Source organism: Ictidomys tridecemlineatus, chromosome 10 (genome assembly GCF_052094955.1).
Source record: "Ictidomys tridecemlineatus isolate mIctTri1 chromosome 10, mIctTri1.hap1, whole genome shotgun sequence".
In the NCBI taxonomy this organism is placed as follows: Eukaryota; Metazoa; Chordata; class Mammalia; order Rodentia; family Sciuridae; genus Ictidomys; species Ictidomys tridecemlineatus.
Window position 1 is genome coordinate 137,835,255 of NC_135486.1, and position 24,807 is coordinate 137,860,061.

The 24,807-nt window shown below is 53.9% G+C and overlaps 2 protein-coding genes and 1 long non-coding RNA gene across 6 annotated transcripts; 2 read left to right on the forward strand and 1 right to left on the reverse strand.

The window, feature by feature from the left end:
- Positions 1–1,418: 1,418 nt before the first annotated feature.
- LOC120887465 (uncharacterized) lies at positions 1,419–12,946 on the reverse strand. 3 transcript variants are annotated; one of them, XR_013427084.1, is made up of 4 exons: positions 12,620–12,946; positions 11,985–12,238; positions 6,088–8,566; positions 1,419–5,672 (listed from the first exon to the last, which is right to left on the reverse strand). It is a non-coding gene; the product is annotated as an uncharacterized LOC120887465 (long non-coding RNA). The 3 variants fall into 3 exon arrangements; XR_013427082.1 differs by having other exon boundaries at positions 1,419–8,566; XR_013427083.1 differs by lacking the exon at positions 11,985–12,238 and having other exon boundaries at positions 1,419–8,566.
- LOC101960226 (testisin) lies at positions 6,294–10,868 on the forward strand. Of its 2 annotated transcripts, XM_078024496.1 has the most exons (6): positions 6,294–6,504; positions 6,599–6,625; positions 6,953–7,118; positions 7,797–8,080; positions 10,055–10,209; positions 10,501–10,868. In XM_078024496.1, exons 1-6 carry the CDS (start codon positions 6,429–6,431, stop codon positions 10,738–10,740), a joined length of 948 nt encoding a protein of 315 aa, XP_077880622.1. In that variant the 5' UTR covers positions 6,294–6,428; the 3' UTR covers positions 10,741–10,868. The 2 variants fall into 2 exon arrangements, with proteins under 2 accessions (XP_077880622.1, XP_040133883.2); XM_040277949.2 differs by having other exon boundaries at positions 6,599–7,118.
- A 5,486-nt stretch (positions 12,947–18,432) lies between the features above and the next one.
- LOC101959946 (serine protease 41) lies at positions 18,433–22,135 on the forward strand. The gene is made up of 7 exons (XM_040278087.2): positions 18,433–18,588; positions 18,680–18,706; positions 18,803–18,829; positions 18,927–19,092; positions 19,797–20,077; positions 21,244–21,401; positions 21,747–22,135. The coding sequence occupies exons 1-7, from the start codon at positions 18,510–18,512 to the stop codon at positions 21,984–21,986; spliced, it is 978 nt and encodes a 325-aa protein (XP_040134021.2). The 5' UTR covers positions 18,433–18,509; the 3' UTR covers positions 21,987–22,135.
- Positions 22,136–24,807: the final 2,672 nt, after the last annotated feature.

Here is a 24,807-nt window from a genome sequence, read left to right on the forward strand (position 1 = left end):
TTTCCAAGGTCACATTCTGAGGTTCTGGGTAGATGTGAATTCGGAGGTCACACTATTCAATTCACTCTACTAAATCACCTTTGACCTGAGACTTGGAAAGCTGAGCAGAGTACGGTCATGTGGATGTCACTTGACCACGGTCCTGGGCCACTGAGCATCCATCCCACCCTGCTGCCCCACCACTGAGAGGAGAGCCCCACAGATACACCCCATATCTATGCGTTTGCCTGGATGGAGAAGGAGGGGAACAAGTCTCCCTGGCTTGTGAACATTCATTAAGACAATCAGCGTTCTCCTGCTGGGGCTACCTTGGCGTAGGGGTGGGATTTCATGCAAATGAGACCCCTGCTCCGGGAAGCAGAAGGAGTGGTTTTTATCATTAGTCCATCCAAGTTGGTGTTTGGGGCTAACCAGCTGGGAGCCAGGAGGTGAGGACAATGACCTCCTCTTACCCTTCACCCTGAAGTAGCTGAGGTGCCCCTCTTTGGCTCCCAGACCTGTGACACCTGCTGGAAACCCACCGTCCTTGAGGGTTTGCTGTGTGCCAGCTTTGAGGAAGACCAAGAGGACTCCTGCCCAATGGGATAGCCACACGCAGCCCTCCACCAGAACCCCTCAATGGGCAGAGTGTTGCCCTCCCCACTATCCCTGGGAACCTCCCGGTCAACATCTTTTGTTCTTGTTGTTGTTGTTTTTAAGATGTTGACGGACTTTTTTATTTTACTCACTTATTTATATGTGGTGCCTAGAATTGAAGCCAGTGTCTCACACATGTAAGGCAAGCGCTCTACACTGAGCCACAACCCCAGCCCCCTCAGCATCCTTTTTTTATTTATTTTTTAAAATACAAAGGTCAGTTCCAAAAGAAAACCCACAAAGTTCCCAAGCCCCATCTCTCTTTCTTTTTGTGGAGATTTTGTCTTTCTTTGAGGTGCTGGGGATGGAGCCCGCGTCTCATGCAGGCTAGGCGTGCACTCTACCACTCAGCTACACCCCAGCCCTTCTGCCTTTGAAATATTATATAAATACCATGGGGTCAGGATGTAGCTCAGTGGTAGAACACATTCCTAGACTGTGGGTCCCCTCCCAGCACTGAAAAAAAAAATCAGAACATTCAAAATCTGAGACTGATCTTATCTCTCTCTTGAGAGTTTTTCCTTTGGGGCCAGAATACCCACCCACCCACCCCCCCCAAAAAAAAAAACCACTGTGAGCCTTTGACCACATTTTCATGCAGGGCAAGTCATTTCTGGGCTTGATTGGTGGTGTCTTTCCCTGTCTGCTCTTATATGCACCTGCCACATGCCTCACTGTTTTCCCTCAAAGAAGAGATATTTTACATAGAAAATGAAACAAACGGAAATATCAGTCAGCAACTCGAAAGTGCTTCTCTGAGTCTCAACTCTGAAATACACAACTGAAGCAGAAATCTAAATTTTATTTAGAAATATATGGTCCCTGTCACACTGCCTGTCCCATCTGCAGAAATTCCATCCCCCTCTAGTTCCCAGACCAGCTACTCCTACCTGCTCCCAAAAACTCTCAGGGCATTGACCCTCTTCCTCCTAGCTCTGGGCTTGAATTGCTAGAGGGAGGCTGGGGGACTGGGGTAGGGGTGGAGGGCCTGGTTTCTGTGTCCAGGAGAACTGGCCCTGGGCATCCCTGCACCTCTGGACGTTTTCTTTCTCCCCAGGGTGATTCCAGAAGCCCCCTGGTCTGTGACATTGTTGGCATCTGGGCCCAGGCATGAGTGGTGAGTTGGGGAAATGAGTATAACTTCCCCAAGAATCCAGTTGTTTACACCAAAGTCAGCCACACGCTGCCCTCCACCCCATGCCCTGCCCTGGGGAGCTCTCTCACAGAAGACCTCCCCCCACCCCTTCTTTAGACCTTGTAAGCCTCTGCTAAGCCCTGGCCTCCCGCTGGTCCCCATGGGCCCTGAGCTGTTTCTCGGCTGCCTGGCTGCCCTTTGGTTCCCTGGGGACAGAGCCTGGCAACTTTTTCTCCTTTCTCATGCCCCATCCAGAGTTGAGCCACAGGGTGCAGCCATCACTCAGAATATCTTTCTTTGCTGGTTTCTGGGACTCTTGGGGCTGGCCTGAGCTCCCTGCAGCGAGTCTGTCTTTGAGACAATAAAGACTAGACCCAGCAGAACATGTCCACCCAGGCCTACCAGCCACAGCCTCCACTTGCAGTATGGCCAGATGCTCACAGCGGCCCCGGGACGTGCTCATTGCTCTTGGCCCCATTTTGCAGACAGGGAAACAGGAGTGGGATCTCCTGGTGCCCAAGCCCACTTTTCCTCAGCAGTGCTGTTCGTAAGCAAAGTGGGCATGAGAGCAGCACATCCAGGGGGTCTTGGAGTCATTGACAGGACCAGGGGATAATACCAAGAACTTGAGCAAAGCATGGGTGAGTCCTGGGGTCACAGGTGGCATTGGGTAAATCTGAGGGTCTTGAGCAGACCTGGGGTCTAGAGTTCATTGGTAGGGGTTGATAGATCCCAAGATGATGAGCAAGGCTAGGGGTCATGGCAGAGCTAGGGTCAATCTCAGAGTCATGGACAGGTCTGAAGTTCAATGCCAGGGCTGTGGTCAGGGCTGGGGGTCAGGGCTAGGGGTCAGGCCTGGGTCTGCCTGGACTGGGCAGGTGGTATGACATCTCACACCTGCTGGGTGTAAATGGCACAGGACTGGTAGCAGACTGGGGGTGCTCTTAGTCTTTCTCCTTTCTCACTCTTCTTCCCAGTCTCTCCAGAGAACTCTGGGTTCTGACCAAAGACAGCTAAGAAGAGAGCTGGAGGCAGAAGCACAGGCTGGGACCCCAACAGGGGTGGAGGGGCAAGTGGGGACCCCGAGGTCCAGAGGCAGGAAATGGGGGCAGTTTGAGCCTCTTTGGGTGGGAGTTTCAGCCTCCATCCCAGGACACCCCTCTCCCAGGGCTCCTAGAGCCCCTGGAGTCATAGGTCCCCTCTGTCACAAGCCCCCACATGGGCCCTCCTCACCCTCTTTGGTCTCTCTGGGTCCTTGTGCTTGTGCTTAGGGCTTCCTCCAAAGTGTCCCTGCCCTGCTGCCTCACTCCCCTGGACCTAGGCCCTTCCCTGGAGCCTCATTTGGGCATCTGGGGCATGTAGGCTCCTGCCACTCCTTCTCAGCTGCTGTGACAGGACAGTCTGACTCGTTATGGGTGGTGAGTCTAGCAGAGCTAAGTGAAAGCTAGGGATGGGGACAGAGAGTTGTGGTGCTGTTTGGGATGGGGCTGTAGCCAGGAGGCCAGAGACCAGGGGATATAGCTGACCATGCTGGAAGGAAACAGCCCACACTCTCTCCAGATCAACCAGCTGGCCATTCAGATAAGACTTCAGCTGACCACCAGGGACACAGCATGGTAACCTGGCCCCAAAGCTCTTACATGCTATGTGTTGCCTGTCTGGGGTACAAGAGGAAGGAGCATGGCCCCCTCCCCTCACACAGAAGACCCCTCCCACACCACACAACAGCTGCTGGGGAACATATTCCTTCACAGGACTTTGTTGGGGATAGGAGCTGGGTGGTGGCAGCCTGGGAGGCTATAGGAGAGCAGAAAGGAGAGGAGGAAGTGCTTCCCCAACCCCATGACACCCAAGGGACTTCTGAGCCTGGCAGATCTTGCCTCTGGCTTCCAACACCTGAGATTCTCCAAGGGCATTCATGGAGCCGCTCAGTGAGGCCCCTGGCTAAGCCACTCTTCTGCAGGTTGTCCCACTGATTTGCCTCCAATCCAGAGCCCTCAACCCTGGGGACACTGTGCACCTCCTGTTCCTCCTCCTCCAGCCCCTTCCTTCCTTTTATACCCAACAACCATCCAGTTCCACAAGTGTTCCCCAAGCCTGCCTTGAGCAGAGTTTGGAGGTGGCCAATAGCCATGGCACAACCACCAGATGAGACCATTTCAGCCACACTGCTCAGTTCTGGGGCAGTGAGTGGACAGGTAGTGGGGGCCTTTATGGTTTGCTTTTCATTCAGAGCAGAGAAAGCCTTGTTACGGAGGTGAAGTTGTGGACCTGAATGCCAGGAAGAAGCCTGTCCTGCTGCTCTCTCAGGGCTGGGCTGGAAGGGGCTCTGGAGGCCTTGGGCAGTTTGTGGGGTTTGTCAGGACCTGCAGCCTGAATGCTCCCTTGGGCTGCAGTTGAGAAAGTCTCCCTGTGCCTCCCCACAGCATCAGAGTGGTGGCTGGCTGTGTGTCTTGGGTGATGAGCTGTGTTTGGTCCCAGTGGCCAGGAGTGCTCAAGAAACTGGCTCAGATACAACTGCTGGAGGGCTAAGGGAAGCAGAGGGGGATGATTTAGGGAAACTCTTGCCCCTTGCTATGTACATGGACTGGGTCTCTCCCCAAGCCCCAGCCCACTATTGAGGCCTTTTCTGCCCAAGTGCTTTGACCTGAGCCCAGGTCCACTGCCACTTTCTCCGCAGGGGTGACCTGGCCACTGATGTGTAAAGTCAAGGAGACATAGAAGTGAGCTGGTGTAACCACAGCAGCACACCATGTGCCCTGTGTCAAGGATGCCATCTGGGAATGATCTCTGCTGTGCCTCCAGCCAGGGCCTCTGCTGACCCCTGCCTCAGCACTTGTCCCAAGTCCCAGGACTCCCAGGAAGAGGACACATTTGGGACACTCCTGCAAGTCCTGACTGTCCTGCCTGGAGGGAGCTCCCTGAAGGCAGTGCTGGGGACGTCAGCACTCCTCAAAACCCACCTTGTCCCTGGGAGTGTTTCAGACACAGAAGGGTACCAGGCAAGCCACCCTCCACAGACCCCCTCCAGAAGCCTCTGGTCACAAGGACACTGGGATAGCCAACCCAGTGGTGTGTCTGTCTCCCTTTCCACTCATTCCTTTGACCCTCAGACAGTAACATTTGTCAAAGGCAGTTTCAGCTCTGTCAGGATTGGTTGTCCTTCTCCACAGCTTCGATGAGCACAGCAAGACATCATGATTCAGCCCAGTGTCGGATGAAATCTCTCATCTTCAGGAGCATTTATGAGCCTGGACAACATTGTGGTAAATTAAGTAAACTGGGTCCAGAAAGAGAGAAACTGAATGTCTTCGCTTATATGTTGAAGCTAAAAACACCTCATCTCAAAGAAATAGAGAATGGAATGGGGTCACCAGAGGCTGGGAAGAAGGGGGAGGATGGTTATCAGGTGCAGGGGTGCAGTTACAGAGGAGGAATAAATTCTAAAGTGCTGCACCCAGTGAGGGAACTGTAGTTGGCAATTTATTGAATATAATATACATATAATATAATATTATACTGAATATAATATAATGATTGATTAGCTAGTGAAGAGAATTTTGAATGTTCCCAACACAAAGAGGTGATAAAGGTTTGTGATGATGAATATGATCCCTGCACATTGTATGCATGCATTGAAAAGTCACATTGTACTCATATCTATGTACAATTATGTGTCAGTTAAAGACAAAAAAAATATACCAGTTATCCAAGAGGCTGAGCAGGAAGATCTCAAGTTTGAGAACAACCTAGGTAACTTAGCAGCAGGCCTGGCTCAAAAAATAAAGAGGGTAGGGGCTGAGGATGTGGCTCAAGTGGTAGCGCACTCACCTAGCATGCATGCGGCCCGGGTTCGATCCTCAGCACCACATACAAACTAAGATGTTGTGTCCGCCAAATACTAAAAAATAAATATTAAAATTCTCTCTCCCACTCTCTCCCTCTCTCTCACTCTTTCTTTTAAAAAATAAAAAAATAAAGAGGGCTGGGGAAGTAACTCAGCTGTAAGGCACCCTTGAGTTCAATTCCCAGTACCATTAAATAAATAAATTTAAATGTACATATAAATATATATTTTTTAAAAAAAAATTAAGGCAATCCACTAATAGTGTGTACCTCCAATTTAAAGTGGAAAAAAGGCTCAACGAGGTTAGCGAGGGGGGCTTGCCGCTAGGGGGCAGCCTAAGCCGGTGGGGACCAGACTGCTGCCCGCTAGCAGACACAAAGCCCAAGGCCGTCACAAAGTCCCCAACAAAGTCCTGTGAAGGAATATGTTCCTGGCCTGGCAAACAAGGAGGAGGTGCTAATGGGCTTACCTGGGGGCTCCTGGCTGAAGGCCAGATCCTTGGTCCTGGTGGAGGAAAGCGGGCAACAGGGAAGGCAGCCAGGAGACAAGAAAGGGGTTGTGAGGCTCACTGGCCGCTGCCCCACATCAAGGAGTGCAGAGGCTGACCAACCCCCGTAGCAGCTGAACCCAAGGGCTTCAGCGTAGGCCCAGGGAGCTCCAGCTGGGAGAATGTGGTGGCCTGGGCTCCCGCCTGCTGCCTCTCCCCTAGAGGGCGCCAGCAGGGCCTGGAGCAGTAGGAAGCAGAGGGGGCGCCAGCAGGGCCTGGAGCAGTAGGAAGCAGAGGGGCGCCAGGTTGCAGGAGAGGAGGCCATGAGCACTCGGGGCGAGAAGCTGCTGCTGCTGCTGGCGCTGCTACTGTCTCGGGTGGAACCCGAGGAGGAGAAGGGTGAGTGCAGGGGACGCTGCTGGCAGCACTGGTGGCAATGGAGGGGATGACGGATGCCGAGGTCAAGGGCGCTCACCTTCTCGCCTCCACCCAGAATCGCTGGAAGTGGACCTGTTGTCAGGTAAGGCGCCCAGGATGCCCGCTACCTGTGTGGCTGTGGTGCGCCTGCACCGGGGTGCAAAGGACGCCTCATCCGTTCCTCTCCCTCACCCCAGATTCGAGGACTCGTCTGTGTTTGAAAGTAACGGGGCCCTGTGGGAGGGCTGGGCCGGCGGGCCACAGGGGAGGATCCCAGAACCACTTCTCCTTCCACAGCCAGACCCAGGATGCGCGGGGCCTCGCGCGGGGCCTCGATGGAGCCCCTTGGGGGCCAGGGACCCCGGGGGCAAGCCGGGCGGGGTGGGCCTGTCTCGTTCAACACAGCCACAGGTTCGTCTGACCATCCCAGGGCCATGCGGCCACCGGACCCTCCCGTCCCGCGTGGTGGGTGGAGAGAACGCGAGACTCGAGAGCTGGCCATGGCAAGGGAGCCTGCGCCTGTGGGGCAGCCACATGTGCGGAGCCAGCCTGCTCAGCCGCCGCTGGGTGCTCACTGCCGCCCACTGCTTTGAAACGTGAGTCTTGAAACGTGAGTCGGGAGAGAGCTGGGGGCAGGTGGGAAGTGACCGCGGCCAGGGCCACACTTGCATACACCATTTCAGGTGTATGCAGCCCCAGGCTCTTGTACTGAGCCCAAGGCTCTGCTGCAGCTGGTTGTACCCACCTGAGTTTCTGTGGGTGCCCCTGGAGGGAACCTTTTTCAGTTTCCTCCAGAATGTTCTTCCATTGCATTCCCATGCACCATTGAGTGTATTGCTCACCCTTTTCTTTCTCTCTCCCCTTTCTTTTCCTACCACCCTCCACCTACCTTGCAGACGTATACCTCAGGAGTCGGGGGCTAAGGGGTGGGGCAGGTGCTGGCCAAGCAGCCTGGCCTGTGGAGCTCTCTCCAGAGCAGCGGTTTGACTCAATCCTGCCCAGCACCCACACCACTACCCATATCTGTTCAGTTCTTTTGGGCTACATAGGGGTTCATGTCATTAGGACAGCTCTTGGAGGTGACAAGACCACTGGAGGGAGCCACTGTCCTCAGAGTGCCCAGAAGTGAGGGCTTTGGTTGTGTCTGTCTTGAGGGCCCATTAGAGGGACTTGCTAATGGTGTTTGAGATGAGCAGGTGGTAGTGGCCCCGCAGTGTCCCATCAGGAAGGGGTGTAGGTGTACTCAGGTGGCCAGCTCTCTTCTCCCCCACCAGTTCCCTTGATCCCTTTGAGTGGACGGTCCAGTTTGGCGAGCTGACTTCTAGGCCAGGTATCTGGAACCTGCAGGCCTACTACAATCGTTACCAAGTGGAAGATATCTATCTGAACCCCCAATTCAAGGGGAAGGCGCCCTATGACATTGCCCTGCTAAGGTTGGACTCCTCTGTCAAGTACACAAACCTTATCCAGCCTATTTGCATCGTTCCCTCCGCGTTGGAATTCGAGAACCGGACTGACTGCTGGGTGACCGGCTGGGGGGACATCAGAGAGGGTGAAGGTGAGGCTGGGGATAGGTGGGTCTGGGAGAAGGTACTACTCATCCCATTTAGCCACCAAGCTCAGCTGCCCTCTCTGGACTTGGGCACCTGCTCAGCATTCTCTGCTCAGAGGCTTCTCTCCTCTTGCTCCCACTGCAAGGTCAGGAAGACAGGCTCATCCCCTTCCCTTGCAGACACCATGTGAGCCAGAAGGAAGGGGTGCAGAGGAGGCCGGCTTGGCCAGCCTGAGAGATGGGGTCCTGAGGGTGTGGAGAAGAACCTTAGCCTTGCTTTATTCATGTGTCTTCCCACTTCCTCAGCCAGCCCACCATTGAGCCTCAGTGTGCCTTCTGCAGCCACCCCAGTTCCACTTGCCTGTCCCAGAGAGCTGAGCCCTTTCTTCTCAAAATTTCCAAGCCACAGGATGTGGCCAGCACAGCTGCTCAGTAGGTTGAGGCAGGAGGATCTCAAGTTCAAGGCCAACCTGGGCAACTTAGTGAGACTGTCTTAAAATGAAAAAAAAAATTATTTTAAAGAGAGAGAGAGAGAATTTCTAATATTTATTTTTTAGTTCTCGGCGGACACCATCTTTGTTGGTATGTGGTGCTGAGGATCGAACCCGGGCAGCACACATGCCAGGCGAGCGTGCTACCGCTTGAGCCACATCCCCAGCCCTTAAAATGAAATTTTAAAAAAGGACTGAAGGTATAGCTCAGTGGTAGAGCACTTGCTAGCATGTGTGAGGCCCTGGGTTCCATCTCCAGCAGCTGGGGGCGGGGGAGCTCTTAACCTCAGGGTAGTTCTGAGGTTTAACAGGGTTAGCACCCAAGCTCTTAGAAGTGTCCAGTGTAGAGGAAGCACTATCTGTGTGTCAGCTCTTGTCATCCTCTACAGGGTCCTGTGGTAACTGGACCCAGACAAGAATTGGGTTCACATCAGGCTCTGACACTTCTCTGGTGCCTTTCTGGAGGTGACTCTTCCCCTGACCTGTTCTTTATCTGGGAGTGGGTCTTGATGCCACACCATCCCAGAGGTGATGAAGGAACTTTGAGAGCACATGGTTCAGGCCTTGGAGGTGCCCCGGATGTCATCAAGGAGACAGCATCAATGGATGGCTCCCACCCTGTCTGGCATCTGGATGCTGCAGCAGGGCTTTGTTAATCATAAAACCATCTTAGCCATCTTAGCCCCTCCCCTTATGCTCATTTTGATGGAGGAATCACCCCACTGCCTCAGGCAGGAGCTTTGTGTACATTCTACAGTAAGAGAAAGTGAGTGTTGGCAGAGTGCTAATAGCCTGTACTTCCACTGGTCCCTCTTCCTTCCTTCCTTCCTCCCTTCCTTCCTTCCTTCCTTCCTTCCTTGCTTTTCTTTATTTATTTTTTGGTACCAGAGATTGAAGACACAGATGATAAACCACCAAGCAATATCCCCAGCCCTTTTAAAAAAAATTTTTTTAAGATGTTAATGGATCTTTATTTTATTCATTTATTTATATGTGGTGCTGAGAATTGAACCCAGTGCCTCGCACATGCTAGGGAAGCGCTCTACCACTGAGCCACAAATAAATAAATAATATTTTATTTAGAGACAGGGTCTCACTGAGTTGCTTAGGGCCTTGCTAAATTGATGAGGCTTGGTTTGAACTTGTGATCCTCCTGCCTTAGCCTCCTAAGCCCCTGGGATTACAGGGGTGCACCACTGCACCTAGCTCCACAGGTCCCTCTTTGATATTGTTCTTTTGTGTGTTGCAGGGGTTGCTGGGGATTCAACCCAGGGCCTGGAACATGCACTCTACCACTGAGCTACACCCTAGCCTTCTTCTGTAACTTGTTGATTGTTCCTGAGTACAGGGCTGGAGCCCAGGCCTAGCAAGAGACAGTTGCAGGCATTGTTGGTGCCCAGGGTCACCCCTACCCAACAGCCTATGATGTCTCTCCCCAACCCCAGCAGAGAATCAAGTTGCCTGTTTCTCTGTCCCCTGTCCCCCACAGATCTGCCATCTCCTTACACCCTCCAGGAAGTGCAGGTGTCCATCATCAACACCACCATCTGTAACCACTTGTACCAAATGTCAGACTTCCGCTATAGCATCTGGGGAGACATGGTTTGTGCCGGACAGCTTGCAGGCGGCAAGGATTCCTGCTTTGTGAGTGTCACCCCAGCCCACCATGATCTTCTGCAACTAGTATCCCACTGTTCCCAGCCCCAGGTCAGACATCAACTTATCACCCTATATCTCATTTGATTTCATGCTAACCCTGGGAGGTGGAGACTGTCCCACTTTGTAGATGCAGAAACTAAGGCTCTGTCTCTGCTGGGGAAGAGACAGTAGAACTCATACCCAGTCTCCTGGCTCCACAGCCACCCTGCTCCCCCAGCCTCTCTGCAGGCCCCACCTACCCTTCCCAGGGCTGGACTCACCCAGGCTTCTCCCCAGGGTGACTCAGGAGGACCCTTAGTCTGCGAACTGGAAGGGCTGTGGTATCAGATTGGAATTGTGAGCTGGGGAGTAGGCTGTGGTCGACCCAACCGGCCTGGAGTCTACACCAACGTTAGTCAGCACTTTGACTGGATCCGGATGCTGATAGCCCATAATGGCATACCCAGGCCTGACCCCTCCCCTGCACTGCTGTTCCTTACTCTGCTCTGGGTTCCCAGGCTCCTGGGACCAGTCTAAATGAACCTGGCCTTCAAGGGTTGGAACCTTCTGCTAGTTAAAGCTTTGGTCCTCTTCTATTCTGTTGGCTAATAAACACATTCAGCATTCCTCCAGACTTGGTGGCTTCCTTGACAGTTTCCTCCTGTTCACCCCTGTCCAGTTCAGCCCAAGACCTATCCCCAACTAACCAAAGGCTCGGCTAATGCAAACAGCAGAAACTTCCCCATTTAGTTCAATCAGATAATTTACAAGAGGGGTGTAGTTGTAAGGAGTCTGGGAGCTGGGAAGAGTGGGGGTGCAGGTGCTGGAGAGCATCCCAGTGTACACCATCATGCAAATGTCAGTCACTCTTGGTGTTACTCTGGTCCCCTAAAAGCCAAACTAGGACCAGGCCTTTGGTGCAGGTGAGGAAGTTGGGAAACTGAGGCAGGGAAGTACTGAGTTTATACAAACAGTTTCTCATTGTGGGTAACTTGAGCACAGGTTCACTGAGGACAAGGACAGCAGGGCTGGCATTCCTCCTGACCCCCAAGGCACGGGTGGTCCCAAGGCATGGGATTCTCCAGACCAGGAGGTGACTCCAGCTGAGGCTGTCAGTCTGAGCTTCACCAGTTGTAGCATCAGCAGGAGGTGGTGGGAGTGGGCCAGTGGGAAGACACCCACCACCCTATCTGCACCTGAAGGCCCTCCTTAGTGTGGCCAGAGACCTGCTCACCAGGGCAGCTTTGGTGGGGGGTCTCTAGCCTATTCAAGCAGAGTGGGTGGGTCTTGCAAGATCCCTAAATGCTGTGAGAACAGAAGATGAAGATGCTGTGGCCAGATTCCTCTCTCCTGGTGCCACCCACAGCCCCGCTTTCTGGAAATTGCACACCCTGAAGCTCCTCTCAGGTGTGAGCCTGGGAGGAAAGCTAGAGAGGGCTTCTGACTCCCCACTCTGGGAGTGAGCCGCAAAGGATGTACTGCTCTCTCTACACCGTGGCCTGGTCTCCTCTCCCCCGTCTCGCGGTTCCCACAGAGAGATTAAAAACCCATCAGCACTGAGCCCCACTGAGCGTCCTGTCCCAGCACTCCTGCGCCCTTACAGAGCCGCCACTCTCCTCCAGGCCCCCCTGGCTGCTCCACCTGCACTGGCTGCCGGTCTTGTGTGTCGGCCCAGCCTGGCCTCTGCAGGCGCCCATTCTCCGTCTAGATCGCCCGGGCAGCCTCGGTGCAGCCTGCGCCCGCCTGCTGCTGACTGGACCTGCTCCTACCGCACTTCATACCTCTGTCCCTTCATGCCCAATGCCTCGCGGGATGTGTTCCCCGTCGGGTGGCCTGCAGCCTGCAGCGGCCTGAACTTGGAAGAGCGTTGGATCCTCCCGGCTGAGGTCTGCGCCCGGCGGGGCCACAGGTGGGGGGGGGGGACGCGCAGACACGTGGGTCCCGCCCAAGCGCCGCCCCTCCGCTGTGCAGCCCATGGGGGCGACCGCTCCTTGGACTGAGGGTCCCCAGCTGGGACATCCTGCCGGGTCGGCGGCTGGGGAGGAACAAGGGAGAGACGGCTGGGCAGACCCTGCAGCCCAAGGCGGGACGCCCCCTGCCGTCCGCCCCGCGCGCCCGTGGGGTTGAAGCTGCTGCGCGGCCCGCGGACCTCGCGCCGAGGCAGGACCCCGACAGCAGTGGCGCGGCTGCGGCCGCCAGGTCCGCCCTGCTCCGGAGGCAGGAGTCAGGGGGAGAAACTGCGGCACCGCCCAGGGCCGCTCCAGGGCCTCCGCGTCCTCCGTCGGATAAGGGCCCCCGCCGGCCAGCCCTAACAGTCCCTCGGCTGCGCCTCCCAGCGGGGCGACCCTGAGTCCCGCGTCGCGTCCCCGCCCGCGACCAGCGGTGCTGGCCTTGCCGTGAGTCTGAACTCACTTACCAGCAGCGGCCTTGGAGACACACCCTTCCCTTTGCCTCACTCACGCTGGAGAAGGAAACTGCGTCAGGGGTCGGGGGACCCCATCTGGAGAGGTCCCGTGCCATTTGGATCCAATGCCGGTCTTTTGCGGTACCGGTTGGCGCTAGTACGGATCAGGAACTTCAGTCTCCGCTTGGGGACTTTTAGGCCCTTTGGGTCCACGTGGTGTGTTTGGGGTGGTGAGCCGCTTGACACAGCCAGGGAAGGCCGCAGTCCAGTTTCTCCTCTCCCGGAACTTGTTTTGGAAGGGTGCCCTGTTTATTCTGGTTTCCTTCGCGGGGTCGGTGGGGGGGGTCGGTGGGGGGGGTCGGTGGCGGGGGTGGTGCCCTCTGAGAACTCCTGGTCAACTTACTGCACTCAGCCTGAATCTAAGCAAAAGACGGTCTCTTCAGTAATAGGCCTGGCCCTGGTATTTTTTTTAATAAAAAAAAAATTGAAAGTAGTTCCTGAAGACAGCATTGGACAGGATTTTATTCAAACTCACCAAGGTTAAATTGCCTCTGGATTCCTAGACACAGCTGGGGTGTGGGGAGCAGGCTACGGCTCCTTTTTTTTTTTTTTTTCTTTTTTTCTTAATAAAGACTTTTCTGCTCACATTTTGTCATTTTGTTTTAACATCATGGAGGTTTGTTTATTTATTTTGGTCCCCGGGATTGAACCCAGGGGACCTTAACCACTGAGCCACATCCATCCCTTTGTATTTTATTTAGAGACAGGGTCTCACTGAATTGCTTAAGCCCTTGCTAAATTGCCCGGGGCTGGCTTTGAACTCCCAATTCTCCTGCTTCAGCCTCCTGAGCTGCTGGAATTACAGGCATGTGCCACAGGGGCTGACTCGTCACTGGCTTTTTTGTTTGTTTGTTTGTTTGTGTTTTAGTTGTAGATGGACAAAATGCCTTTATTTTATTATTTTTATGTGGTGCTGAGGATCGAATCCAGTGCCTCACATATGGTAGGAAACGCTCTGCCACTGAGCCACAACCCCAGCCACACAACTTGTGGCTTTCTTAAAAAAGTAAATGAGGGTTGAGATTGTGGCTCAGCTGTAGAGCACTCGACTTGCGGCGCTGGGTTCAATCATCAGCACCACATAAAAATAAACAAAGGCATGTGTCCAACAACAATTTTAAAAATATTTTTAAAAAAGTAAATTGACTTTTGGGTTCTGTCTGCTTCGATTAATACTTTTGTTTGATTGGCATTCCTAAGATATTTCTGCGGATGGTTTTAAGTTACTTCTTGAACTGAAATTACAGGTTTACATGAATGCATTGGATTATTTTTTCCCTTCTGCCATGACAAGATAATTTTGTTATTCAAGTTTTCTTGGAAATTTGTACTTTTAGTTAACTCTAGGCAGAATGCAAACATGTAAGTTTACTCGGATTCATTTGAGATGGGACCCAAAGGAGCAAAAATGTAAATTAGGCTTTTTAAAATGCAAGCAGCTGTGACCCGACTCTGTGCTTGCCTGTAATTCCAGGGACTTAAGAAGCTGAGGCAGAAGGATAGCAGATTTGAGGCCAACTTGGGAAACAGGGTGGGCTGGAGAGCTGAGGGACTCTCATTCCCCAGAACGGCTCCAGGTGGGAGGAAGAGCAAGATAGTGGGAGGGCTACGGCCATCTTGCACTGCACTTGTACACCTGACTGGTCTTGGGGCCTGAGTTCCCAGACACTCTGGGAAGAAGGAGATGATTGCAGCTCATGGGCTCCTGGGCTAATGCTGGGGTGGGGCTGGGCTCACACCTGTCCTCCAAACTTGGGCAGGGCCTAAGAGCTCTTGGGGGCAGGCCTGAGAACAGGGGTCCAGGCCTGCATGATCTGGGGTCCTTGACCCAGCTCCCAGGGCCTCCCCTCCCCCTGCTCTTGTCCTGGAATCACAATACCCACCTTTCACTAGATGCTAGCTAAAGTACTGAGTGCCTGGCCTGACACCTCCTGTAGGACATACCCCCTGCCCCCAAGAGCTCTTATGACCCCGAACTGTGCAGCAGAGGAACTGAGACTGCAGGGTGAGGACCTGCTGAGTCCCACAGAAATGTGCAAAAAATTCACCTTCTGCTCTGTGCTGCAGCTGACTGTGTCTCTGTGGGCTAGATGGGCAGTGGAGCTGTAGAGCTCAGAACCTGCCACAGGCATCTTGGACAAGCACACCCACTCAGCCCTGTTGGCCATTGACCTTCCATCCCCAGGCTCTGTGGGCCTTATGTGGGCCAGGACACCAGGGGTGAGAGAGGTAAACTCATTAATCAAGGACAATGGATCCCAACAGGAAAAATGGAAGTACCTGCCCTCTGACCACCCACAGCCCGTGCCTTGACATCTGCCCACTTGCCACCAGGGGGCGGCAGTGGGCCTATCTCTTGGGATCAGGGGCCTCCCAGATGTGCTGCTGGGCAGGGATCTCTGGCCAGCCTTGGCACTGGGGCTGCCCTCCACCTCACCTCCAGGTAACCAACTTCCAAGGGCCTCAGTGCCCGGAGAAACGATGACCCACTGAGCACCCAAATGCTGCAGTGCAGTGGAAATCATGCATGGTGACAACCCTGGTGTGACGGCTTCTCCACTTGTTCATTTTCATCTCTAACTGATCTCCCGAATTCTGAGGGAGGAAATGTGGATTTTAGTTGCTTGAGTATTTTAAATACTTTTTTGCTTATGTGTTCCCAAGACACAGAGGGACATGCCTCCTACATCTTTTAGTGGAATGCAACTTTTTTAAAAAAATTTTGTTTTTAGATGTTGATGGACCTTTATTTTATTCATTTATTTATATGTAATGTTGAGAATCGAGCCCAATGTCTCAAAAATGCTAGGTGAGTGCTCTACCACTCAGCCCCAGCCCCAGCCCCAGAATGCAACTTTTGTCTATGGAAAAGATCCTCAGTTTTCAAACCAAAGACCTCTATCCTTGGACATGTTTTATCTGACGTTAAAATTTCCTCATCTGCTTTCATCTTTTGTGCAGTTCTTTCGACAATGTATATTAAAGCTGAAACAGAAAGAAAGAATTTAGAAAGAAATGGCAGGCTGGGGATATAGCTCACTGGTAGAACACCTGCCTAGCATGCACAAGTCCCTGGGTGTGATCACTGGTACCACCAACAAAAATTAAATAGAAAGAAATGACAAAAAAAAAAACCAAACTTTCTCTACCTACTTCTGTTTGCACTCACAGAAATGTACTTGCTGGCATTTTGTAAGAAAGTCCAGTGTTGCTGAGTGTGATGGCCCACACTTGTGATGCCAGAGACTTGTGGGGTTGAGGTAGGAGGAGTGCAAGTTCAAGGCCAGCCTCAGCAATTTAGCAAGACCCTGCTGCAAAATAAAAATAAAAAAGGACTGTGAGCGTAGCTTAGTGCCTCTGGGTTCAATCTCCAGGATCATTAAGGAAAAAAAAAAGAAGAAGAAGAAGAACAAGAACAAGAAAAAGAAAAAGATACTCACATAGTCTCATCAACCCAATGATGGACTTTGTGATTTCAAAAGAAACTGAAGTTTCACATGATTCAGAAACCTTAGACGGATAAAGACACAATCCTCCCACTTGAGGAGTTTCTGTACTGTGCAGGGAAGTTTCCAGTGGATGAGTAAATCTCCTTTGAAGACATCACCACAGTCCTTGTCATATTCATCATCCTCTGCCTCAGTGAGCTGCTTGCTCCCAGAGATGCTCTGTGAGCTGCAGCCATGGTGATTGACCCTCTCTGTGCTCATAGCTCCTCTGCTGAGTGTGATGCTGAGGAGGAGACTCTCCCTGGCCCTGGTGACCTATTTCCTGAGAGAGGCAAGAGGCTTCCAAGTCCTCCCCTCTGAGGGTGCCCATTACTTGCTTCAGTCCATGTGGAGTCAGGATGTTCCAAGTGCAGCTAATGCGCTGCATCTTCAGACTGGCTCAGTCAGGACATTCCCCTGCTGCAGAGAACATCTTTACCTTCTCATTTATTTATTTACCCATTTACATGTGGCACTGGTAGCTGAACCCAGATTCTTGCACAAGGTAGGCAAGTGTTCTATCCCTGAGTTAAATTCCCACACCCCCGGGGGATGGGGGGGTCAGTCTCTGTCTCTCTCTCTCTTTTTCCCTTTTTATTTATTAAGACAGGGCTCCCAAAGACTTGGGATGCTCCTACCTCATCCTCCTGAGCTGCTGGGATTACAAGCATTCGCCACCACATCTGGCTGAATCTGTCTTTACAGCCTTCTCTCGTGGAATTCCTCCTCCAAATCCTTGCTCTACCTTCTGAGTTCCTTTCTTTGCTTTCTATTCCAGCTTACCACTGCATTTCTTACTTAGCTATGACCAAATTAGTGCTGAGCCCTTCTGCTAAAATGTTCTGCTCAGCAGTGATGTTTTAAACCTCTCCACAGTCTCTTTTCTCCAGTTGCTCCTTTCCTGGACAATCCTTGCCTCCTCCTGGAAGACTCCTCCTGAATCTTTCTGAGGGTCACTAGTTCCAAGTTTCCCAGTTGTAGAGGGGTGTAGTGGTGAATGCTGGTAATCCCAGTGACGGGAAGGCTGAGGCAGGAGGATCCCACATCCAGCACAGCCTTGGTGACTGAACTGTCTGAAACTTTGTTTAAAAGGGCTGGGGTGTGGCTGGGCATTAGAGCATCCCCAGGCTCTATCTCCAGTACAGAAAACAAAATAAGTAGTTTCCCAGTTGTCTGCTCTCTGTGGATTATCTGGGCTTTCTCTGTGGTCAGCTGACCTCCCTGCAACAGACACTCTGATGAAGGCCCGAGTTCTCCTGGAACATTCTCCATCCTCCTTGTTGGGCCGCCCAGGGCCAACTCAGCAGAAGCAGGGGTTTCCAATCCAGCGCAGTCCAAGAAAAACACTGGCCCTTGACCAGCTCTGGGGAGACCACAGGTGCCCTTGGATGATCCTTCCTGAGGAGTGTCCCTGCAACCTTGGAGAATGGTGCCACTCTGGGTCCCACTAACAATGGGATTCCCTGAGGGGCTTGGGCCACAGGCAGAGACTGAGTAACCAAGGTTCCCACCTGGGCATCTCATGCCTCCCTGACCACGCCTCAGTACAGCCCTGGTGACCAGAAGTTGTATCTTCCCTTGTGGCACTCCTTCAGGCCAGCAGTCTCAGGTCCACTCTGGGAGAATTCAGCCCTGTCCACTGGCCTCTGCTGGGGAACACATCTGGAGAGAGGCTCACGCTTGTGTCCTCGCCCAGGAGCACACTGACTCTTCTGAGTTCTGTGGGACCCGGTGGGGACTCTCTGACCCAGGGGGTGTTGGTGCTGATGCCTGGCTGGCTGTCCATTCACAAGTGGGACTGGTACACTGCCCCCACTCCCACAGGAAGCAGAGGCCCTGGAGGCCCGGGCAGTTGTGTGAGGCCACTGCAGGCAGCAGGCAGAGAAGGAGCTGGAGCCCTGTGCATGGTGGCAGCCCAGCTCTGTGGTTGCAAAGGAGCAGCATCTTTAGCAGGAGGCGCCACACTGCTGACTCCAGATCAGCCTGCCAGGAGGAGGTGCTAGTGGGCTTCTTGGGGGTCTCCTGGCTGAGGGCCATGTCCTTGTTCCTGGGGGAGTTTGTGGGTGGGGGAAAGAGGGCATCAGAGGAGACAGCCAGCGCTGGTGGGCTGCAGAAAGAAAGGGGGTGTTGGGGTTCACTGGCTGCAACACCACATCAAGACGTGTGCGGGCTGACCAACTCCTGTAGGAGCCGAAGGCACTGTGGTCCCCAAGGATCCCTTGGTCCCAGGGAGCTCATCTGGGTGAAGGTGGTGACGGGGGCTTCCAGCCTGCTGCCTCTCCCGCAGGGGGCGCCGGCAGGATCTGGAGCGGAGCTGCAGGGAGCAGAGGGGGCGCCAGGTTGCAGAAGAGGCCATGGGCGAGAGGAGCTGCCCACTTCTGCCGCCGCTGCTGCTGCTGGCGCTGCTGTGGCCCCCAGGACTGGAGAAGCAGGGTGAATTCGGGGGCGCTGCTGGCAGGGCGGGGCGACGGGGGCCGCGGGCGTCGTGGAGGTCAGGGGCGCTCACCTCCTGGCCTCCACGCAGACTCGCAGGAAGAGAACACGCAGTCAGGTAAGGCGCCCCCGAAGAGCCCCCTGCGCGGTGCGCCGGCGTCGGGTGCAGAAGAAGGTGCGAGGACGCCTCATCTCTCCCTCTCCTCCGCCTCAGGTCCCATGAACACCCTGCTGCTCTCAAGTAACGACCGGGCCCTGGGGAGGGGGTGGGCGCGTCCCCAGAGGCCCCTGGCCCAGCGGTGGGTCTGCCCAGCGAGCTCATCGCGTGTCTGCCCCAGGGCCCTGCGGTCGCCGGGAGGTCCAGCCTCTGATCGTGGGCGGAGTGGAGTCCTCGCGCGGGCGCTGGCCGTGGCAGGCCCTGGTGCGTGTGCGCAATGTCAAGATGTGCGGAGGGAGCCTGCTTAGCCGCCGCTGGGTGCTGTCGGCCGCGCACTGCTTCAGGAGGTGAATCTGGGCATCCACAGGGACGGCGACCTCCCTTCTTGCACTGGGGCGCTTTTGTATGTTGATAGGGCTTCGTGTTTTCCTTTGCTTCAAGCAGGGCTGCAACTGGCAACAAACAAATGACTTTATAAAGGACTTTCCCTGGCATCCCTGGAGATGACACTGTTCAAATTCTAGCATCACTTTTTACCAAAACATTATTGTGCGTTTTTCTTGTAATTTTCTCTTCTCTTTCTAACCAAATGGAACCACCATAGTTTCACCTCCCAATGGAGTGGGAGGCTTGAGTTGAGGAGGGAGCTATGCTGGTCATCCAGTTGGCCAGTGGAGCTCGCCCCACCCAGCTGTTTGACTTCCAGTCGGAGGACCAGCACTGGCCTCACATCTGCTTTGTTCTTTCTGAGTGGCACATGTATACTCCTACAAGACTGTGCTCTGTCCTTAGGACAGCCCTGGGAGGTAACAAGACACTAGGGGGAGCCACACTCCTGCTCCTGCCACCTCAGAACTCTGGTTGTGGCCTGTCTTGGTCTGAAATTTCTACATGGGTCCCTTGAGCCCATAAGAAGGACTTGCCATGGACACCAATGGTGTCCATAATGAGCAAGTAGTAGCAGCCCCACAGCATCACCCCAGCCCAGGTGTGCTCAGATGGCCAGGCCCCCTTCCCCCAGCCCTGGAGGTTCTCTCTTCTCCCCCGCCAGGTTCTCTCGTGCTTCCAGGTGGATAGTCCAGCTTGGTGAGCTGACTCTCCGACAATCTTTCTGGAGCCTGCGGGCCCACCGAAACCGGTACAGAGTGAAGGACATCATTGTGAACCCCCAGGCTAGAGGGAAGTTCCACGACATCGCCCTGCTGAGGCTGGCCTCCTCGGTCACCTACAGCAAGTACATCCAGCCCATCTGTGTCCTGTCTTCTACCTTCATGTTCCTGCACCGGTCCGACTGTTGGGTGACTGGTTGGGGAGTCATCCATGAGAATATGGGTAAGGTTGGGGACAGAGGGCTGGGCACTACCCTTAACCCATTTAGCCACCAGGTCCTGCTGCCCCTCCTGGACCTGGGCACCCGCTCAGCATTCTCTCCTCAGGGGCTGCCCTCCTCTTGCTCCCACTGCAAGGGCAGGAAGACAGGCTCTGTCCCCTTCCCTTGCAGACACTGTGTGGGCCAGAAGGCAGGGATGCAAGGGGGGCCACTTGGCATGTGCCTTTGCTAGCCAGCAGGGGTGGCAGGCTCAGGACAGCCTCCTGCCAAGGGCCTCTGCCGTTAACTTCCTTCCACTGTGATTTAGTTCACACACCCAAACTTTAAAGCCAGCAGTGGCAAAGCAGGCTGTTCAGAGATTTGCGGGGCGTTCCCAAAGCTGTGGGGCCATCCTGGCACCATCTACCTCAGAACAGCTCCATCTCCCAGGAGTCCCCGCCCTCCTTGGTCATTCCTCTCTGTGCCTGGTGGCCTGGGCTCATTGCCCCTGGCAACCACCGCCTGCCCAAACCACTGCCTGCCCAAACCACCGCCTGCCCTCTGCCTGCATAGATTGCCTACTCTGGACATTCTTTGCCAACGCAGCCACAGAGCGTGTGGCCTTTTGCATCTGCTTCTTGCATGTGCTGTCGTGTCTCTGGGGGTCGTTCCTTTGCTTGTCCCTCAATCCTGCATCCCTCTTTTTTTCCTTTCTTTTATTTATTTAAAAAAATATTTTTAGTTATCAATGGACTTTTATTTATTTGTATGTGATGCTGAGAATCAAACCCAGTGCCTCACTCATGCTAAGCAAGCGCTATCACTGCACTACGACCCCAGGCCTTCTCTCTCTCTCTCTCTCTCAATCTCTCTCTCTCTCTCTCTTTCTTTTTTTATATCTAATTCACAGAATGTTAAATTGGCTACTTAACATGTACAACTTGTATATTCTCTACCTGGGCAGCAGGGGTGGCATCTTTATTGTCCAATTAGGATATCAAATCTCAGGGTAGCTGCAACTGCCTGTCCTTCCGCCGGGTCCCCGCAGTCTTGATGACTGCACTCAATGTGGAGCGGTCACCCTGGACCTCCCCACTGCTACAAAGTGTGGGCTGGGCACACACATCCTGCTCTGCTCTAGATGGCAAAGGAGAGGCTGAGTTTGCTTTCTGTCTCTGTCCTACCCCAGTACCTCTGCCACCCCCCTACCGCCTCCGGGAAGTGCAGGTCACCATCCTCAACAACAGCAGGTGCAGGGAGCTGTTCGCGTTGCCCTTTCAGCGCAGCTCCATCAGTTTCGACATGCTTTGTGCTGGTGCTGAGAATGGCAGCAGGGATACCTGCCACGTGAGTGCCCACCCCATGAGGAAATCATACCCACCCTGCCCCAGGCCTGAGAGCAGGCTCCGAGCCCCCACCAGCCCACACCTGGAGTAAAGCAACAGCAGTCCTTATTCACCAGCCTACAAAACATACTGCTCATTCTCCACTGGTGGTGCCTCCTCCCACACCCAGTCAGCCCCTGGTGGGGGCTTCACTTCATAGATGCAGACACTGAGGCTCTGTCTCTGCTGGGGAGCAGGGAATAGGATTCACACCTCTCTTGCCAGCTGCACAGCCACCCTGCTCCCCCAGCCTCTCTACAGGCTCCACTCACCTGCCCTGGTTGGGCTCACCCAGGCTTCTCCCTAGGGTGACTCAGGAGGACCCTTAGTCTGCGAACTGGAAGGGCTGTGGTATCAGATTGGAATTGTGAGCTGGGGAGTGGGCTGTGGTCGACCCAACCGGCCTGGAGTCTACACCAACGTCAGTCTACACTTTGACTGGATCCGGATGCTGGTATCCCGTAATGACATGCCCAGGCCTGACCCGTCCCCTGTGCTGCTGTTCCTTACTCTGACCTGGGCTCCCAGGCTCCTGGGGCCAGCCTGAGCATACCTGATCTCATGAAGGTACTGTGGGAACCATAGCTCTGCACCTTCCCCATCCCGTGGACACCCAGTATTGTGTGGTGACAGCTTCCCAGACCAGCCCCTTTCCCCTGCTGTCTTGTTTGCTAATAAACACTTATGCATACTCAAGTTGACAATCCAGAACATGATGGGCACCCAGTGCTTCCTGGACCATTGTATTACCCATGACCTGTGCAGCTCAGGACCTGTCCTTAACTCCTAATCTTGTCCAGCTGTTGGTCACAGACAGCTGAACCCTTTCCAGTCAGTTCACCCAGAAAGCTGATTTGTGGGAAGAGGGTCATAGCCCCAGGGTATCTGGGAACTTGGAAGTCTGGGGAAGGGTGACAGGGAATAAATGTTCCTCGTGGACAGCGCCCCCCACCCCCAGTCTTGGTGTGCCCCACTACATGAGTCTCAGATGCTCCTGGTGTTACCAAAGTCCCGTAATGGTAGTTTACTGGGGTGGTGAGCTCAGGAAGTATAGGCCAGGAGTGTGTAGGGTTTTTCCACAATAAAAAAGAAGCTGAACGGGAAGTGGACTTAGCCTGAGACTCTGCCTCAGTTTTTCAATATGGGACTGAGACAGGGGGTGGGTTTAGAGGCTCTTTCCTCCTTCCTAAAGTTCAGATGCACATTAATCAACCTGCTGCAGACTCCTCCCCTAAAAAGAGCCAGTTTCTCAGGAAGAACCCATACCGGCCGGGCTCTCTGGGTCCCCTCCATCCTCCGTCCCTGCCTTTCACCCCAATCACCGTTCCTAGCAACCTGCTGAACGGTGCCCAGCCCTACAGCCTACCCCCCTACCAAGCTGGCCCCACTCCCATTCAGCCCTCCAGCTTTCCAGCTGCTTCTGTCCCTGAACAACTGGCCCTATCTCCACCAGGCTGTCCACAGGTGGCCAGTCCTGGGGAGGCCTGAAGAGGATGGGAGCTTACTGCTTTTATTCCTGTGGCATTGTGTTTGCCTTGTACCAAGCACTGATCCAGGCTCTGCCCGTTCATCCAATCACACTGGAGGAGAGAGCCACGGCCCCACAGAGCATGGGTGTTTTAGTTCTGGGGAATCAAACCCAGGTCTCATATACGCCAGGCAAATGCTCTCCCAGCCCAGAGTGGTCTTGAGTGTGGGTTCAGGCTATGGGCAAGACTAGCCTTAAAACTTCCTGCCCCACCTCCACACCCAGAAGCTGGGTAGGTCCCCAGGGGGTCCCCTCATGCCCAGCCTGCTGCCACACTCAGCCCTGTTGACCCGCTCCCACATCCACAGTGCCTGCTCGGAATGGAGCGCTGATCTGCCCACTGGAGACTGTTGACTAAATGTTTGAGCCTCCAAAATTCCTATGTGGAAGCTCTATATCAGTCAGCTTTTCACTACTATAAAAGTACCTGAGGCAAACTAACTTTATAGTGAAAAAAGGTTTATTTAGCTCAAAACTCACAGGCTCCAGGGCATAGCGCTGGCATGGCTCAGTTCTGGTGATGACCTTCTTGCTGGCAGAGCCCTGAGCTGTGGGGCGGGCGGGAACTCATTCGCCTCTATGGTCTCCCTCCCTCTTCTTACAAAGCCACAGGATCCCATCCTGGGGGCTCTATTTGAACAGCCTATTCTAATCTCATCACTTCCCAAAGGCTTCACCACAAAAACCATAGCAGTATCCAGTTCCCCTCCTCTTAATGCCATTAACATGAATCTTTGGAGATTAAAATGCTTCAAGACTTGAGGTTGGTGGGGGGGCAACCATACTCAGACCATAATCCCCAGCGTGACTGTTTTTGCCTTTATGGAAGCAATTGAGATTAAGTGAGGTCATAAGAATGGAGCTCTGATAAAATAAGATCAGTGTCCTAGAAGAGAAGACAATCACTCTCTTCCCCTCTGCACCCAGAGGCCGTGTCAGTACCCAGCAAGATGGAGGCCTCCTAGCAGGCCAAGGGGAGGCAGCCTCAGAATGAACCAGACCTGGTTGGCTTTGACCTTGTACCCCACCCCCACATCCCCCCTACCCCAACCCCCCCCCCCAGAACCTTGAGAAGTACATTTCTGTTTAAGCTGCCACACCTAGGATAACTGTCACAGCAGCTTGGGCTGACTAGTTCAGGGCCATAAACCCAGACCCGGCTTCATGGAGAGGAGATGAACAATACAGATGAAACCTCCACACCCATGTCAAATCAGAATCTTGACATGGTGTGAGGGAGATATGGCCTCAGCAGTGAGGCCCCTGAGCAAGAGATAGAGGAGCAAAGGCTGAGGGGCCAGAAGTGCCGACAGAAAGGGAGAGGGGCTGCACAGCCTGTGGGTGAACCCAAGGGGTGACTCACAGGTCTGGGCATTGTCCTGGACCCAGCCCTCCACTGGACCCCTTCCCTATCTCCTGGCCTCACCCTAGACCAACAGTCTTGCTATGTTCTGGCCACCCCAAGCCAGAGGGTGGACTGTTTCCTAAGGTCACACCTGCATTGGCTCTGTTCAGCTATGCATTCCCACTCTGAGCTAGGATCCAGGGGGTGTTGGCCTGGCTGGGTTCTCCATATGGAGTCAGCCGGCCAGGCCTGAGGTCTGGGTTCTTGAGTCTACAGTCAGGGCCCCATGTGGGGCTGGCTGGCCCAGCCAAGCTGGGATTACTGGACAGAACAATAGAGCTCAGAAGCCCCAGTGACCATGCCCCACCAGGAGGCAGGATCAGGTTCAGAGATGAGCTGCCAAGGATTCTCTGGAGCTTCCCAGCCTGACCGCAAGCCCCAGGTCTCCGTACATGGTATCCTCTCCCTGCCACTTCCCAAGTGCTGCTCAAAGAA